Genomic DNA, 16443 nt, shown 5'->3' on the forward strand with positions numbered 1-16443 from the left:
TGTCATTCTCCTACTCCCTGAAGTCTGGGGACCAGAGGATGGCAGGTGAGTGAGTGGGGGGCCCAGGCCTTCGTCTCCACTGCCAAGTGCTTGCACATCTGGGCTCTGGTCTTGGGCCTCCTTCTGATCATTACACTCAATGTTGTTTTCGCCCCCTGGCTCAGTGATGATCACCCAGGCGATTTCAGCGATCATTATTAAAGGTTATGGAGGCTACTAGCGGCTGCCTGTGGCCTGAGGCTGGCACCCGTTTTCGCAGCAGTTTGTATACGCATCACTCACTCTACAACTGAATCCAATAAAGCGTTATTACTTTATAAAGGCAGTGATCCAGAGTTTCCAGCTTCTCCGAGCAGCCCAGGGCCCAGGTGGTGCCTCCGGGCTGGAGCGGAGGCAGCGAAGACCCTCAGAGCCGGGGAGTCTCCGCAGAGTCTCCACAGACACAGAGGATCAACACAGCTGAAAACAAGCCGTGTGTTCCAGGCCCAGGGCCCCTAACTGAGGTTCATAATCAGTGAGTAGTAAGTGGGACGCTGACACAGCTCTCTCCCCAGCTGGTACCTTTCTGTTAATGTTTCTTTCTGAAGGAAAGGCTCATCTGCAAAGATGCTGATCTACCAGAAAGGACGAGTAACTCACAGATCTGTATTAATTCTGATTTGTGCAACATCCTGAGAAACAGAGTTACCTTTAAAAAGAAATTAACCTGTAGGGCACAACCAGAATCCGAGAAGGATCAATACACTGGATTTGTTTCTTTTTTTTTTTTTTTTTTTAATTTTTTTTTTAACGTTTTATTTTATTTTTGAGAGAGACAGAGCATGAGCAGGGGAGGAGCAGAGAGAGAGGGAGACACAGAATCTGAAACAGGCTCCAGGCTCTGAGCTGTCAGCACAGAGCCCGACGCGGGGCTCGAACTCACAAACGGTGAGATCGTGACCTGAGCCGAAGCCGGACGCTCAACAAACTGAGCCACCCAGGCGCCCCCACTGGATCCGTTTCTTTGGCAGAAGCATCTTTCACATTGTAGGGCAGGTTGAAACATATGATGTCCGAATCGTACTTCCTTCCTCAGGGAGGACTCAGGTCGTTAGAAGCTTGCCCCCTTCGTCTGCTCTCCCTGTTACAGGACTGCACTGTGTCAAACACCCCACACAGGCACTGCTTTCCTAAGGGTTGACTGGCAGGTGACAGGTCACATTACAAGAGGACAACGTGCTCCTCATCCCCCTCCCTCTACAACAGCACCCCTGCCTGGCGTGGCCCCCGCGCCCCAACGGCACGCAACCACCTCAGCTGGTTCTGGGCTCGCCTGCACCCCAGCACCACCCGCTCTGAGTCACAGCACACAGAGGAAAGCAAAAACAAGCCCCTTTGTCTGACGTGTGCCTAAATGAAAGGGGCATTTTCCACATAGATAGGCTCCTTTCAGCGGGACCTGCCTGTGGAGATGTGGACTTGCTGACCGACAGAACTCCCAGCCGTGGTCTGCCTTCCACACACTGTCTCTATACGCTGAAGTGTTCACTCAGCACTTGCAAAAAGATCAGAGAACATAAGCCTCAAGTATAGGCCCCTCGCAAGTGCCTCAGACTGGGGACCGGCTGACACGACCGGAATGACCTTTGCACGGGCAAAATGAACCATCATTTGTACTCCGCTCTGCGTGATTGCTGATGGGATTGTGGGTCTTCCAGGGCACTTGACAGTAATTCTAGAAAAACAGGAATCAACGTCAAGTCCAGTCTGTGCCTGCCCCAGGGTCGTTTACTGAGACAGTCATGGTCCCTCTGCCTTCCTGAGCACATCGGTCATTCCAGACCTCGGGGGCGAAGAGCCACCAAGCCTGTGGCTTTCTTTCTACTCTCCTGTACGCTCCAGAGATGCAGGAACCAGCCGGACTTGGGGTTTTTATGTGGCTTTGCACCTCCTTCCCCAAGCTTGCACACAGTACGGAAACACTGTTTGAATCAGAGGATGGAGACATTTTATATGAAGAGTGAACAAAGCGGGAGCATTCGCTCTGTTGTAGGTGTTAAGACACGAACAACGGTTAAATTCCCGACAGGGCAGAACCGTGAGCAGGTTCAAGAAAGAGGGTTCTGTTTGCAGGGTGACTGTCCTTGCTACCGCGGTCGTGACAATCACAGCTACCAGACACAGAGCACCCACAGGGAGGGAAGTATGTTACACGCATACATTTCACATTCCATCCTGTGTGAGTTACCGGTATTTGAGGCCCGTTGTAAAGATCAGGCAACTGAGGGTCAGGAGTCGACCGTGACTGCTCAGTAAGTTGTACAACTGGGATCAGAAGCCAGGTCTATCTGGCTCCAAGACACGTATTCTTGCCCCAAACCATACTGCCTCCTTGTGCAGGACGACTATTTTCTGAGCTTGAAACAGACTCAAATCTTGATTCCGCATATCCGTTCGGGGAAAGTACTGACTGGGCCTTGCTGTTTCTGTCAACCGTAAGACACGAAATTCGAACTGAAGCGCTTGGATCCAAAATGAGGCTGGAGGACTCGAGGTCGGAGACAAAAGGATCACAGAGACAAGAAAACTGGCTGCAGCTGCTGGCTGCTTTCGAGGCCTTTGCAGATGGCATTGAGGCGTGCGCTGCCCGTCCGAGAAGCGCCCAAAGAGGCCGTGGACCCGTCACAAAGATTCACTTGTATGCGGAGGTTTCTGATTCCTCTTTTAAACCGCCTTCGGTTTCAGAGTTAAGTCACCTAAGAAAACCGGTCTTATTGCCATATAAGCGTTTCTTTTTCGTATGCGGTTGCACCTAAATGAATACTGGGTTTGATCCCCACTTTATCACTTCCTGTCTACTTTCAAAAACCAAATCCACTGTTCAGTAATAAAGTCTTCTCACCCCCCAGTGCCTTCCAAAGACTCATAAAGAAATCCTCCAAATGAAAGCTTTCCAAATGCTCGGGGAAATGACCAGAGTCCTTCAAGTAGGTACACAGCATCCCAAGGCGGTTATTTCCAAGGGGACAACATCTGGCTATCACACGCACTGGTGCCCTTGTTAAAAAGTCCTACTGCAACTTGAAATCTGCAGTTAACTGATAAACTGGGAGTGGGAAATCTTTGCATCCAGATGGAACGCTGACGACTGCCTTACTGCTTCCGTAGAAATGCACGGTCAAAGGGTCACTGGCTCCCAGAGCCACCTGGAAAACATGCCTGGCCTGCCCGCTCAAGAAAAGAGCTTCTCCCATGCAGCAGGCGTCATAAGCCTGCGTTCCGCTATTTCTCTGGCCTTGAAAGCCAGCCAAGGGCTCACCACCGTGATGGAAGGTTCCTCCATTGCACAGAAAGTAAGTTCCAATGTAAGAACCTCAATTTACCTGCATGCTTGTGGGGATGCTGAAGACTTCGCTGGCTTTGAGGGCTGTTTCCCTGTTGTAAGAAGAGGGCCGCTCCTTTCACCATGAAAAAGCTCTCACTTAAGCTGGGAAGAATAAAAGCAGAGCACAGTCAGGCTAGAGTTCAGAGAGGAAAATGGGCAAAGACATGCAGCGGAGGAAAAGCTGTCGTGTGGACGAACGGCGTGTACGATGCACAGGGGACGAAACCACTTTTATGACCATTTCACACGGCGCTCTTTCCAACCTTGGCTACAAGCCTGCTGCTGAGAGTCTATGTGATGAAATCATGCTTCTGCTAAAAGGCCCAAGGTTCTTTGGGCTCTTGCACGGCGGAGCGCCCCCTTCCTGCAGGATACGGCGAACCAGCTCCCCGTAACACAAAATCTTCTAAAAACAGAGACCAACTCTGATTGAGAGGGGGCGGTTCCCTCTGTGAATTTTTCCCGGTCTTGCTGTGCAATCTTTGTTTGTGACTCCCTGACTTAAGGCAACTTCACTGGTCTTGGTGCCCTCCCTTGACTGAATATAAAGAAGAGGAAATTATACTTTCACCATTTGTTTGCAAGTGGGTGCCTAGTGACCTGTGATTTAACTTAGTCAGGGTGACTGTGTCCCTACTGCTGTAGAAAACCTCCAATTCACACCATGAATCTCTCAGCAGTGAATCCTTGGTCTTTGCTATTTTAACCAGCACTAACACTTACATTCAACATACAACTCAAAAAGTTACAATTTGAATTTTTAAAATTTCATCTTTGCGATTTGGCGGCTATCAGAAAAAAACCTTTAGACTGTATGAACTACTAGTTACTACCAATTGTTAAAAAATACCATTAATGCTAAAAATTACCCATAAAATACACCAAAATTATTAACTGTTTTTTTTGTGGGGAGGGGGGTGGAGGGTGGATCACCTACGATTACCTTCTTTTTATTTCTTAGTATCCTCTGAATTTTCTGTACTGAGCAAATATTAATGTTTTTGAATGATTATTTTTTATTTGATTTTCAGAGTAATAGAAGACACGTACCACACATTACAATGGAAAAGCACTTTATTTCTATTAATTTTGTGAAAGATCACATTTCAGTTTAGGGAACTGTAAAAATCATTAATTCTCTCTTGAGCAACAATTAACATATAAATGACTTAAAAGGAAACTCTAAGAAAAAGCAGCACTGTGTGTGTGTGTGTGTGTGTGTGTGTGTGTGTGTGTGTGTCTTAACAGAAAGCTGATCGATTCCTGACAGAAATCTAGGAACGTTTTCCTAAACAGGAAAAAAAACAACAAGATCACCTTCACCCCAGATGTCTCATGGAAGTAGTTAAATGTTCTAAACCCTGGAATAAAAAATTCGACTAGGTCTAATATACTAGGTACTAAGAAAACTCACCACATGGAACTCAGCGGCTCCTGGAATCAGGAAGACAGTGATCTTCCATAATATGAAGTCCACAATAAAATCTGTGACTTTTGCTGGTTGAATTCTCACGCTAAAAATAGCGACTGCTCAAATACCAAGTGATAAGGCTGAGTGGGGCCGTGGAGTAACTGACAACCGGTTTTGCAGATTTCATAATACCGTTCCTTTACATCCGAGTAACTTCTCTCCACTTACTGTCCTCAAGAGTGTTGCCAAGCTACCCTTTCCACTCGATCAGCTGTATATCTGTGCTGCCAGTTTCAAGAGCTGGGGAGCCCAGGATTATAAACACTGAAAGAAGGGGATGCCTGGCTGACTCAGTAGGTAGAGCACGGGACTCTTGATCTCGGGGTTGTAAGTTCAAACCCCAGGTTAGGCAAAGAGATTATTATTATTTTTTTTAATTAAAAAAAATTTTTTTAACGCTTATTTATTTTTGAGACAGAGGGAGACAGCGTGTGAACAGGGGAGGGGCAGAGAGAGAGGGAGACACAGAATCTGAAACAGGCTCCAGGCTCTGAGCTGTAAGCACAGAGCCCGACACGGGGCTCAAACTCACAGACCGTGAGATCATGACCTGAGCCGAAGTCGGACGCTTAACAGACCGAGCCACCCAGGCACCCCTAGGCAAAGAGATTATTTAAAAATAAAATCTTAAAAAAAAAAAATACTGAAAGAAACGAGGAGCATCCTTTCCTTAGTTCAGTCTCACCAAGGGAGGCAAAAAGCTCTTCAGTGCCTATCTGGCCAATTTCAAACCCAAGCTCTTACTTCGGCCGGTTGTGGAATGGCCCAACACTCCCCTACTCCTAAAACTTGTCACCCTCTCCTTGAAAATTTTCCAACCTTATTTTCAGAACTATTCAGACAGATCTGTTTCAACACAGATCACTTACTACTTATTCTCATCAAAACTTGAAAGGGCTGCCCACGAAACTTACAAAACAACCATCGGTTCACGGAAGGAGCCAGGGAAAATCTTCACAAAGCAAAGCAACATCAACCATTTTTTGTTCATCAATTAAAAAAAAAAAAAAAAAGGAAAAGAAAAAAAATATCCATACTGACCATAAGCCTTAACACTCTGGAAACAGCCAGCCATTAACAGTGACCTTTGCCTTGGAAATCATGGGCAAAAATTCCCCTGGGATTCCCTTACATTTCCTTTGGGGGAAAAAAAAGGGAACAATGCAAAAGAACAGGCTGGTTTTATCCCGTGATTGTGATTGCTTACAAGGCCGGTGGTTCTTCAGTGTACCTGGGACAGATAAAGAATCAGCCTCCCATCTCCGAATGAAGTCAGGGAGGGGCCAGTGTGGATGGGGGCCCTTGGAACACTGCCTCCATCCTCAGGGCAATCAGGCGCAGGCATTTACCGTAAAGAGCAAGATTTAAAGCGGCGGGGAAGTCCACAAAGCACATTATCTATCCCAGGCCTGTGAGACGACTGGGGAGACAGTAGACAGAGGCGGCAGGAGGGTAACCGCAGAAGATGACTTCTGGGGCCGAGAGGCTGTGGAGCATGGGCAGTCACAGGATTTATGGAAACAAAATGCAGATATTCTCTGCGACTCTGTTTCCTGTCTTTTGCTCTGAGCTCACTCCAGGCCCTGAGCCTCACGTGCCCTCTGGGTGGCTGATGAGAACACTATTTCCCACTGCCAGGGCTATGTCAGGTTCTCTGTGCCAGGCTTCTAATACCCAGAAGTGATTTGTGAGCCTAAAGGCACAGCACTGGGGGTGTCCTTTAAGAAACTCATTTTGGAGGGGGACCTGGGTGGCTCTGGGTTCTAGCTCAGGTCATGATTTCCCGGTTCGTGAGTTCGAGCCCCACATCGGGCTGTGCACTGAATGTGCAGAGCCTGCTTGGGATTCTGTCTCCCTCTCTCTGCCCCTCCCTCGCTTGCTCTCTCTTTCTCAAAAATAAATAATAATAATAAAAAAAACTTAAAAAACAAGGAAAAAAAAATTCATTTTGGAGGGGCGCCTGGGTGGCTCAGTCGGTTGAGTGTCTGACTTCAGCTCGGGTCATGATCTCACAGCTTGCGAGTTTGAGCCCCACATCTGGCTCGCTGCTGTCGGCACAGGGTCCGCTTCCGATCCTCTGTCCCCCTCTTTCTGTCCCTCCCCCGCCCCCTCTCTCAAAAAAAAAAAAGTGAACAGAATTTCATTTGGGGGATGGCACACCTACTTTAGTGGGTTCTCGGAGTAAGTGCAGACCCACAAAACACCATCACAGCTACAGAAAAACCAATCCTCTCCCCCAAAATGCCAGTGTCCTAGAAAGTATAAGTGAAGTTCCAGAGAGGTCAGACGGCGACAAATAAAACTGAAGTGTTCTCCATCACTTTAAGACAAATCCTGATGGGAGATTAAAAGCAAGTTCAGCCCTGGCCCTCCCTGCCCACCCCCCACCCCGATGCTTTTATCTCCCACAGTACAAATAAATATGTTCTCAAACACTGGTTAACTGCCTGTTTCAGGAGACGATGCAGGATTAGTTTTCTCCAAGGCACTAAGGACACGCAGGATTAGTTTTCTCCAAGGCACTAAGGACAGACAAAAGCCTCAAACAATGCTCCTCGAAAAACCCCAGCCCTCACAGCATGAACAGCCAGTGTCACCCCGAAACTGATACGTGGTAGGAAGAGATCAGGTGGTGATACGTACTAATTTGGGCTGGAAGCCTCTGAAGAGCGGAGGGTGTGAGCCCGCTGAAGGGAGACGCAGAAGTCAGTGAAATAAAAAAGGTTCATGATAGCCTGGTTCACATCTTCGACTGCCTCCAGCTCCTGCCTCGCACTCCCTCCAGAGAAAGGAGAGAGGGAAGGGAAGGGAAGGAGTTCTCGTCCGGATGATGTTCCCACCCAGGGGGCAGATGGCTCTTGTGGGACTCTTGTCTTCCCCTGATATTTGGGCTTAAAAAGGCCCTTGTCCCTGCATATCCTGATGAAAGAGGGCCATTCAGAGAGCGCAAAACAGCTGAAGTTCCTGTAATCACTTTCCTCCTACGGCTTTTGTAGGCCTTAGGAACAAGCCGCAGGGTGTGTGTTGGGAATTGTGAGGGGAAACAGCTGGCCGCCAAGTAACAAATCCAGAGCAGTGAGGACCCCCCTCTGCTTGAAATCGACAGGCTGAGGGACTCCTGTTTCTGTCACATCGCCACCCATTCACCCAACGGTGACCCGTGGGCAGCCGCCACAGTCAGTCCGTGTGGTCACGGCGTCTTACATTCTGAAAATTCTTCAGTCACGCTAACTGCTGCCTGAGGAGGCAAACAGAGGGCTGAGAGGGGAGCATCCAGGTAGAGGGAACCCCGTGTGCACACACGGGCGTTGCTCAGAGAACCGCAGGCCCGGTGCCCAGGGCAGGGCTGCAGAGGTAAAGCAGGCCCAGGTCCCCAAGGGCCTGGCACGGGACCCCGAAACCCGAAACCCGCCCGCAGGAGCCAGCGGGCTCTGTGTGTTTAGCACTTCTTTTGGCCCGTGAAATAAATTAAGGACACGAATAGCCACACTGCAGGGCAGAAGGGGATAAGCGTCCAAAGACAGGGGTCCTGCTGGTGTTCGAAGAGGGGAGAGGGGAGCCCCTAACTGGTGCTTTGGAACACTCCTGGGGAGGCCTTGTCTGGAAGCTTCCCCTGGCTCCCAGAGGATAAATTAATCGTCATGAGAGAATTAAATGGGACACACACAATTATGCTGCAGTGGAGGAAACTACGGCCTGCCCAGGGGCATGACATCTTTACGAGTTGGGACTAGACCCCAAGCCCACAGTCGTAAGTCCTGTGGTGCCCGTGGTTGCCCACCAGTTCTGAGTGAGAATCAGAGCCATTACCCTGATATCACCTCTGCCCTGGCGGCTTTGGTTCCGCTAAAGCACACATCACAGAGGTCAAGATCTGGTCCGTAGCAATTCTTCCCAGCAGGTGAAAGCTTTGTGCAAAGGAAACGGACAGAAGGTATAATTCAGGGAAATGGGGTCCAGGAGGAGACTCAGGGCCAGAGCTCTCCTACCGGGCCTGGAAGCAAGCAGAAGGCCAAGGGGGACCACTGCAATCACCCTGCCTGCTGCCACCCACCATCGCCCGGCTGTGGGGTGGGACACAGTGCCCGGTCCTTGTGGGCTGAATGGGAATCCAGACAAGGAGCTCTGCGGGCAGCACAGCCCCGCCGGTCGAGAAGCGGCTTTCAGCGCAGGCTTCTTATCAATAGTACTGTCATTGGCTGAGCGCCACCACGTGTGCGTGGCTCCCAGAGCTCTGCAGGGCACGCGTCACCTTTTTCAAACGACGAGTGAAGGTAGCCAGACAAACTCCTCAAGTACAGCCTCCGGGGACAATCTCATTTTTAACCAACCCCCTTAGTGATGCTGGGGCACGTGGGGGTTAAAGAACAGAAAATGCACTGGTCTGGCGATCCATATTTCAGGGTTCTAATTCCTGTTCTACTGTATGTTTGTTCTGCTGGTCACTTACAGGGCTCTGTTCATTCATTCAAATGGCCAAATATTCGCAGACTGAGCAGTACGACGTAAAGCCAAGCCTGCCCTAATGTCGATAAAGGCAGAGATAACACTCCTTTTTTTTTTTTTTTTTTTCCCAACGTTTTTTTATTTATTTGTGGGACAGAGAGAGACAGAGCATGAACGGGGGAGGGACAGAGAGAGAGGGAGACACAGAATCGGAAACAGGCTCCAGGCTCTGAGCCATCAGCCCAGAGCCTGACGCGGGGCTCGAACTCACGGACCGTGAGATCGTGACCTGGCTGAAGTCGGACGCTTAACCGACTGCGCCACCCAGGCGCCCCGAGATAACACTCCTTTTTAAGGAGCAGGTGTTTGTGTGGGTGGTCCGGGTGTGTGCTAAGCCAGTCGGAACAACTCCTTGAAAAACGGAAATAGGAGGGATAGAAACCCCACATCACAGCCATATTATGCTACTGCCCCTGGTTTCCAACTCTGGCTACACATCTGAACAACCTACAGAACTTCCAAAACACAGTCATGCCCGGGTCCAGCCTCAGTCGATTCTCACTCGAAATGTCTGCCGTAAGTCCAGGCATCTGCTTTTCAAAAAAGTTCCGGGACAGGGGGCGCCTGGGTGGCTCAGTTGATTGAGCGTCTGACTTGGGCTTGGGTCACGATCTCACCGTTCATGGGCTCAAGCCCTGCATCGGGTTCTCTGTTGTCAGCGTGCAGCCTGCTTTGGATCCTCTGTCCCTCTCTCTCTGCCTCTCCCCCGCTTGCTTGTGTGCATGCACTCTCTCTCTCCTTTTCCAAAATAAATATAGACATTTTCAAAAAATTAAAAAATAAAATAAAATAAAATAAATTAAAAGTTCCAGGAGTACTTCTGATGCAGAGTCAGAACCCTGGACTTTAACAGTAACAGAAAACACAGAGAAGAGGGCCTTCCCACACAGGATTGCTAATAGTACCTTACACACTGCAGGTACGTGATAAATGTTTTCTGCTGGTAAAAAATAACACAAATAAAAATGCATGGTCCTCTCAGGAGAGTAACATGACTCAGTGCCATGAGGGGAGGTCACGCCAGGTCAAAGAAAAGAATACCCTCCTTGGAAGCAGCCAAACAAGTGACAAAGAAATGCACGTGCCCGTCTTCTACCAAATACGTTCAGTGACAGCGTCCTGGCTTTCGAAAGGCGGCCCCGCGTCACGATATGAAATAACAATTAACAGAAAGACCAGCCCTGTGATCAGCTCTGCTGTGGACAAAGCATTCTGACTAACGTCAGTCACTTGATCTTCAAGAAACTCTTCGAGGGAGACCAGGCAGGCTTTCTGACGCTCCTCTTCCAGATGAGAACACAGAAGGTTACTTAACTGGTAGGATTTTAGTATTTCCGACGCTACATCTTGCACAAAATCAGAGAATCAGAGCCTAAAACATAGGCTCTGGAAAGAGTCCCACATTGATCGAACTGGCCGAAATGATATGAACTACTTGGACATGGATATCAACCCTCAGCTCTGTATGGTGGTGGCTGAGCGCACTGTGGTTTGTCTAGCGGACGTGATGACAATTCTAGAAAAAGAAAAAAAAGGAATGAATGTAAAGTTGTCACCACGGAAAAGGTGGGTGCCAACGAACACTCCCAAGAGGAGATTCCGTTAATTCCATTTCGATGAACGAGTATTTGCTGTGCCTGGGCAGTGCTAAATCCTGGGAATCCAGAAATGAAACAGACACGGTTCCTGCCTCCGAGCGACATTACATTCCAGGGGGTCAGACAGACACAGGACAGTCACTGCAACGTGATGCAGCGGGTTCCACAGTAGAGGGATGTATAGGGTCCTGTGTGTGCATACACATATGCACACATGGATGTACATGGCAGGAGGGACCCCCAGCCCAGCCTGGGGGGTTCAAGGACATCTCCCTGGAGGAAACGAGACCAGGTTGGGCCTCGTAGAATCGGTAAACACGGAAAAGAGGAGCAGGCAGCAGGAGAGTAGGAAGATTACGTTATACATGCCCCATAACGAACAGAGGAAGATTTGGTCTCTGTTGTAAAAGGCCCTACTGTGAATTCATAAATGTCTATTCTGGTTTATAGGTCAGTTCCTTGTAAGTTTGGTTTGCATAAGTTGGTTTCGCAGAACTTGACCATCCCCGAGCATTCTAATAAATTCAAGCTTTAGAAATTGCGAAGTTAAGAACCAAACGTTGGGCCTAAAGTTGAGCCATCAACCTGTCAATGAGTTCTCGGTACCTGAATGCTTATGGGTAAGCCCATGGCACTCAATGTGTGTTATTTTAAATAAATAAATGATACCTTCGACCTGAATGGTGCTCTACAGTTTTCAGAAAGGCGGCCCTGCGTCATGAGATGAAATTAACAATTAACAGAAAAGACAGATCAGCCCTGTGATCAGCCGTGCTGTGGACAAAGCATTCTGACTAATGTCAGTCACTTGACCTTCATGAAACTCTTCGAGGGAGACCAGGCAGGCATTCTTACACTCCTCTTCCAGACGAGAACACAGAAGGTTACCTAACTGGCAAGAAACCCTTGCCCCTCCATTTTTTCACTTAATTCTTAAAATTTAAATCTTCTGATGGAAGAATCAAGACAGAGAAGAGGAATGACTTGTCTGTGGCCACACGTCGAAGAAGGGGCAGAACCGAGCCGAGAGGCTCCAAGTTCGGCACCCTCCCCGCAGGACGCCTGCCTCAGAGGGCAGGGGTGCCCGACCTGCGGCACCGGAAGCGGTGGGCAAAGCTGGACGGACACAGATCTGCCTGAAAACCTCTGCTGGCGGTGGTCCGGACGGACAGAGACCCTCTTCCCGGCAAAGCCAAGCGTATGAAGACGGAAGGATGGAAAACTTACTATCCGCTCTTCCCCCATTTTGAACTCATGTTTGAAGGTCACCCCGAAGTTGTGCCGAGGCCTTGTTGTTTTCCCTTTGCGCTCCGCACGCAGCTTGGCAGGGCCTCGGCCCCAAACAGCATTCTTCGGTGGCTCACCTGCCACATGTACCCGCGAGAGCTCCGAAACCGCTCTCCTCCACAGAATGCTGAGGAGAGGGAAATTCCAGCTCGGGGGCGGTCTACTGAGGGAATGGGGTCATGGGCAAGAGGTGCCGGCAGGGCCCAGGACAAACGTCTCTGCTGCCGAGGCCTGTATTGTTTGGCTGGAAGGCGTAGGCTTTTCTCAGAGAGAAGGAATGTCCGAAAGCATTTCAGGCAGCAAGAGACATTCTCTGAGGCCAGCTACACAGCTCTCCTTCATGTCAACGGGTAGGAGCGAGCGGCTCCTGCCAGCAACAGACCAGCAAGCTCGCAAAAGCAGGATTATTTCCCCCCGCGACCCCTCCCCTTCTCCAGTGTAAGAAAGACTGAAAATGATGCGCCTGGAGTTGGCTCTACAGACCTCAGGACGGGTCCCTCACGGCCCCCCGAGAGCCCTCAGGCCCCGCCCGTGGAAGCTCGAGCTGGTGCTATCTTCCCCTGTACATCTGGGATACCGGGACCTAAGCCCCCTTAGGAGGGCAGAAGATACAAAGGCTGCATTGTGCTGGAAATGCAGTGGCAGCAAAGACAACCTAGCCAGCCAGAAATAACAGGCACCCGGAGGAAATGTTTTTGAAACAACGCAAAAATTCCAAGGACAGATTATCTCAACTGTCCCAGGTCCTTTGCCCTTTCTTTTCGGTATGCAGTCCTGTCCCACGTTCATGGGTTGCTGGGTCCCAACCCTTCCGGAGGTCCCTTCTTCCCCAGTTCCTCAGTTACCACTGCAGTTCTGGCCCCCTGCGTCCCCGCCGAGCCACACAACAACATCCACTGGGGCCCCACTGCACGCCTGACTCTATGCTAGGTACTCCGAATGTCCCTGCAAGAGAACGGACGTGCTCTCTACCCGCACGAGGCCACCAGCCGTAGGCACCTACTGAACGCTTGAAGCGTGGGGAGGGTGACTGACATACTGGGATTTGTCATTTTATTAATTCCAGTTGAATTCAAGTTTAATCAGCCACACGTGGCTGGTGGCTATGCTGGAGGGCAGCACAGCTCCAGAAGCTCTCCATCTACTGGGAATCAGGGCAGGGACCTCTGGCTTCTAATCCACTGCACAGATCCCAACCACAGCTCTTATTATGTCATTCCCGGCTCCAGAACTTTCAGTGATGTGACATTATCTGTAGAGTCCCCAACAGGCTGGTGCTAGCTTTCTATGGTAGGCACAGTTAGCGATTACATGTTGCTAACCTCAGCTTCATTCATCTGACGTTCTTTGACCTCGAGGAGCTCATAAAACAAGTAGGAAAAGGGTTTATAATAAAAACCTTCTTTGTATTACCTCGTACACGATTTCTCCCACACTCCAAACATTCTCTGTTTTCTCTCTATGCGGTCTTCCTCAACTCTTCTACCCTGGCCTCTGTTCGCGGCCCTCTCTCCTGTCTGCCTCCCTACCTCGTGCCCACTTGCTAGCATCCACACCTTCTCCAGGAAGCCCTCCTTCGCTGCCCCCGGCTGCGAAAAGCCCTGGCTCTTCCCTTTCAACATCTTATGGCACCTTCTCTCTTCATGCAGGTGAGGAAGCTGAGGCTTAGAGGCTAAGTCACTCATGCGAGGTCATATACTTCGAAAGTGATAGGGGGCACCTGGATGGCTCAGTTGGTTAAGTGTCCGACTTCGGCTCAGGTCATGATCTCACAGCTTAGGAGTTCGAGCCCCGCGTGGGGCTCTGTGCTGATAGCTCGGAGCCTGGAGCCTGCTTCGGATTCTGTGTCTCTCTCTCGCTCTGCCCCTCCCCTGCTCATGCTCTGTCTCTCTCAAGAATAAATAAAACATTAAAAAAAAAAAAAAAGAAAAAAAGAAAGTGATAGGAACCTAAGACCCCTGGTTTCCAAACTGTGTTCCCAGACATACTACTAACTTATGGTGAAGTTACCCTCACGCCAGAGTTTTTGAACTTCACAATGGGACTTGAGGACCAGAGCACACATAATTTTCTAATGCTCCTTCCTTGCCTGACATACAGTTAATTCTAAGTAAATACTCATAAACAAACTCACAGAGCTTCCTGACTTCCTGTTCAGTCTCAAACCACTGCATGACTTACTCACCTCAGTAACCTCTAAGCAGCTGGAACATGGGGTGTTTACAACCCATAGGACGAATTGGACACATAAGACTCACCACATAAATGCCACAAGTGGAGATACCGTCACCTGGCGGTCAGGTCCTCTTGGCCCCCAAATGTACCGAACAATACAGCCACCAGGTTCTCCACATCACCCTGAGGGTCTTGACAGCCAGGACTGTGACTTGTCCATCTCTGGGTCCCTGAGGGCCCAAAAGGCAGTGTGCACTCAATGAATGCAACGCCAATAACGAACACCTCCGCTGAGTGTGGTGTTAAGCAATTTACACATATTAACTAACCTGATCCTCAGCGTCTGTGAGGGAAACGGAGGCTCAGAGAGGCTGAGTGGCTTGCCCACGTTCACGTGGCCAAGAAGTGGAGGAACCAGGACAGGAAACCAGGGAATAGGACTCTGAGCCTCTACTGACCTGACACCTCGGGAAAACAGCATCAAGAATGCTGACCTCGGGGCGCCTGGGTGGCTCAGTCGGTTGAGCGTCCAACTTCGGCTCAGGTCATGATCTCACGGTCCGTGAGTTCGAGCCCTGCGTTGGCCTCTGTGCTGATAGCTCAGAGCCTGGAGCCTGCTTCGGATTCTGTGTCTCTCTCTCTCTCCGACCCTCCCCTGTTCATGCTTGGTCTCTCTCTGTCTCAAAAATAAATAAAACATTAAAAAAAATTAAAAAAAAAAAAAAGAATGCTGACCTCTCTGAGTGGAGGAGGGGGTGAGGTGAGCAGGGCTAGGAAGGTGTCTATGCAGGCAAGAGGTGGCTGCAGAGACGGGAGGCTGGTTACAGCCAGGGACACCGATCAGACAAGCAAATGCGCTCGGGACAATTTCTCGCAGTCGGAGAAGGGAATCATAAATACGGAGAGGGAAAAAACCGGAATGAACCCTGAGGTGTTGGATCAGAGTGGAAGGTATCAGTCTGAACTCATGGTTCTCAACATTATTTAGATGGATAGGAAAAGAGATGCAGGTGTGTGTGCACGCGTGTGTGTGTGTGCATGTGTGTGCACACCCTTACTCGCATGCCCTAATTCTGCCCACTGAGAGGGCCTGAGGAGGGCAACACCCACACAGTAAGAGGCACATAAATTCCATTCACCACTAAACAGAACCGGGGCTCCTTGGAGAAATGGCTGATTCCGGATATGGGGTACAGAAAGTACAAGACGAGGCCCGAAAAAGAGCAAGGCAGTGCTGAAGGATGGCGGGGACATGTCAAGGGTCACGGGAGCCAGCATGGATGTGACCCCAGTGGCCAAGTCAGGCATAATCTGAACTTTGAAGTCAGCAATACAACCAATGGATTGTAAACCGCGGAATGAAACAAACATGAGTCCGTACAGATAGAAATAGACAAGTTGATGGGGGATGGGATTAACATAATTTCCAAGTACCGCCTAAGAAACACCACCCAAATCTAATCTCTGGGAAACACCACGCAAACCTAAACTGAGGGACACTCTACAAGATGATGAGCCCGTCCCCTTCCAAAGTGTCCCGGTCATGAGAGTCAAAGACGGAGGAAATGTCCTAGAATGACAGCTACAAGCAACGTGCAATCATGAACTGGGCCCTTCTATTACCAAGGAGCTTATTGAGTCAAATGGCAGACCTTGAATGGGGTCTGGAGGACCAGACGGCGGTAACGTATCAGTATCAGGGTCAAGGGTCAAGGGTCTGGTCTGTAGAGGGTCCCTGCCTGCATTCAAAGGGTGATGGGTTTCAGGCTGGCAACTTTACTCTCAAACGGTTCAGGAAAAAGTTCTTTGTGCTGTCTTTGCTGTAAGTTTTATAAACTTCCCTGTAAGTTTTATATCGTTTCAAAATCTAAAACTTATTTCAAAAATTTCCACTTATTTGGGTGTGGGGAACATATTACTTGAAATTATTCTTTACAGACAGGTGATAAAAGCACTTTTTTTTTTTTTTTTTATTTTGAGGGAGAAAATGAAAGCGGGGGAGAGGGAGGGTAAGAAAAAGAGAGGGAGAGAACTCCAAGCAT

General features: G+C 49.4%; 1 protein-coding gene across 3 annotated transcripts in view; it reads right to left on the reverse strand.

The window, feature by feature from the left end:
• SSH1 (slingshot protein phosphatase 1) overlaps positions 1-16443 on the reverse strand; it is a 62032-nt gene that overhangs the window by 29372 nt on the left and 16217 nt on the right. For 2 of the 3 annotated variants that reach the window (XM_078435689.2, XM_078435688.2), the window contains one exon: positions 3363-3466. The exons of the other annotated variant lie outside the window; for it this stretch is intronic. In XM_078435689.2, coding sequence (XP_078291815.1) covers positions 3363-3447 — 85 coding nt within the window. In that variant the 5' untranslated portion in view covers positions 3448-3466. The remainder of the gene's footprint in view (positions 1-3362; positions 3467-16443) is intronic. 3 annotated transcript variants of the gene reach the window in all.

This window comes from Panthera onca, chromosome D3 (assembly GCF_046562875.1).
Source record: "Panthera onca isolate mPanOnc1 chromosome D3, mPanOnc1 haplotype 2, whole genome shotgun sequence".
Classification (NCBI taxonomy): Eukaryota; Metazoa; Chordata; class Mammalia; order Carnivora; family Felidae; genus Panthera; species Panthera onca.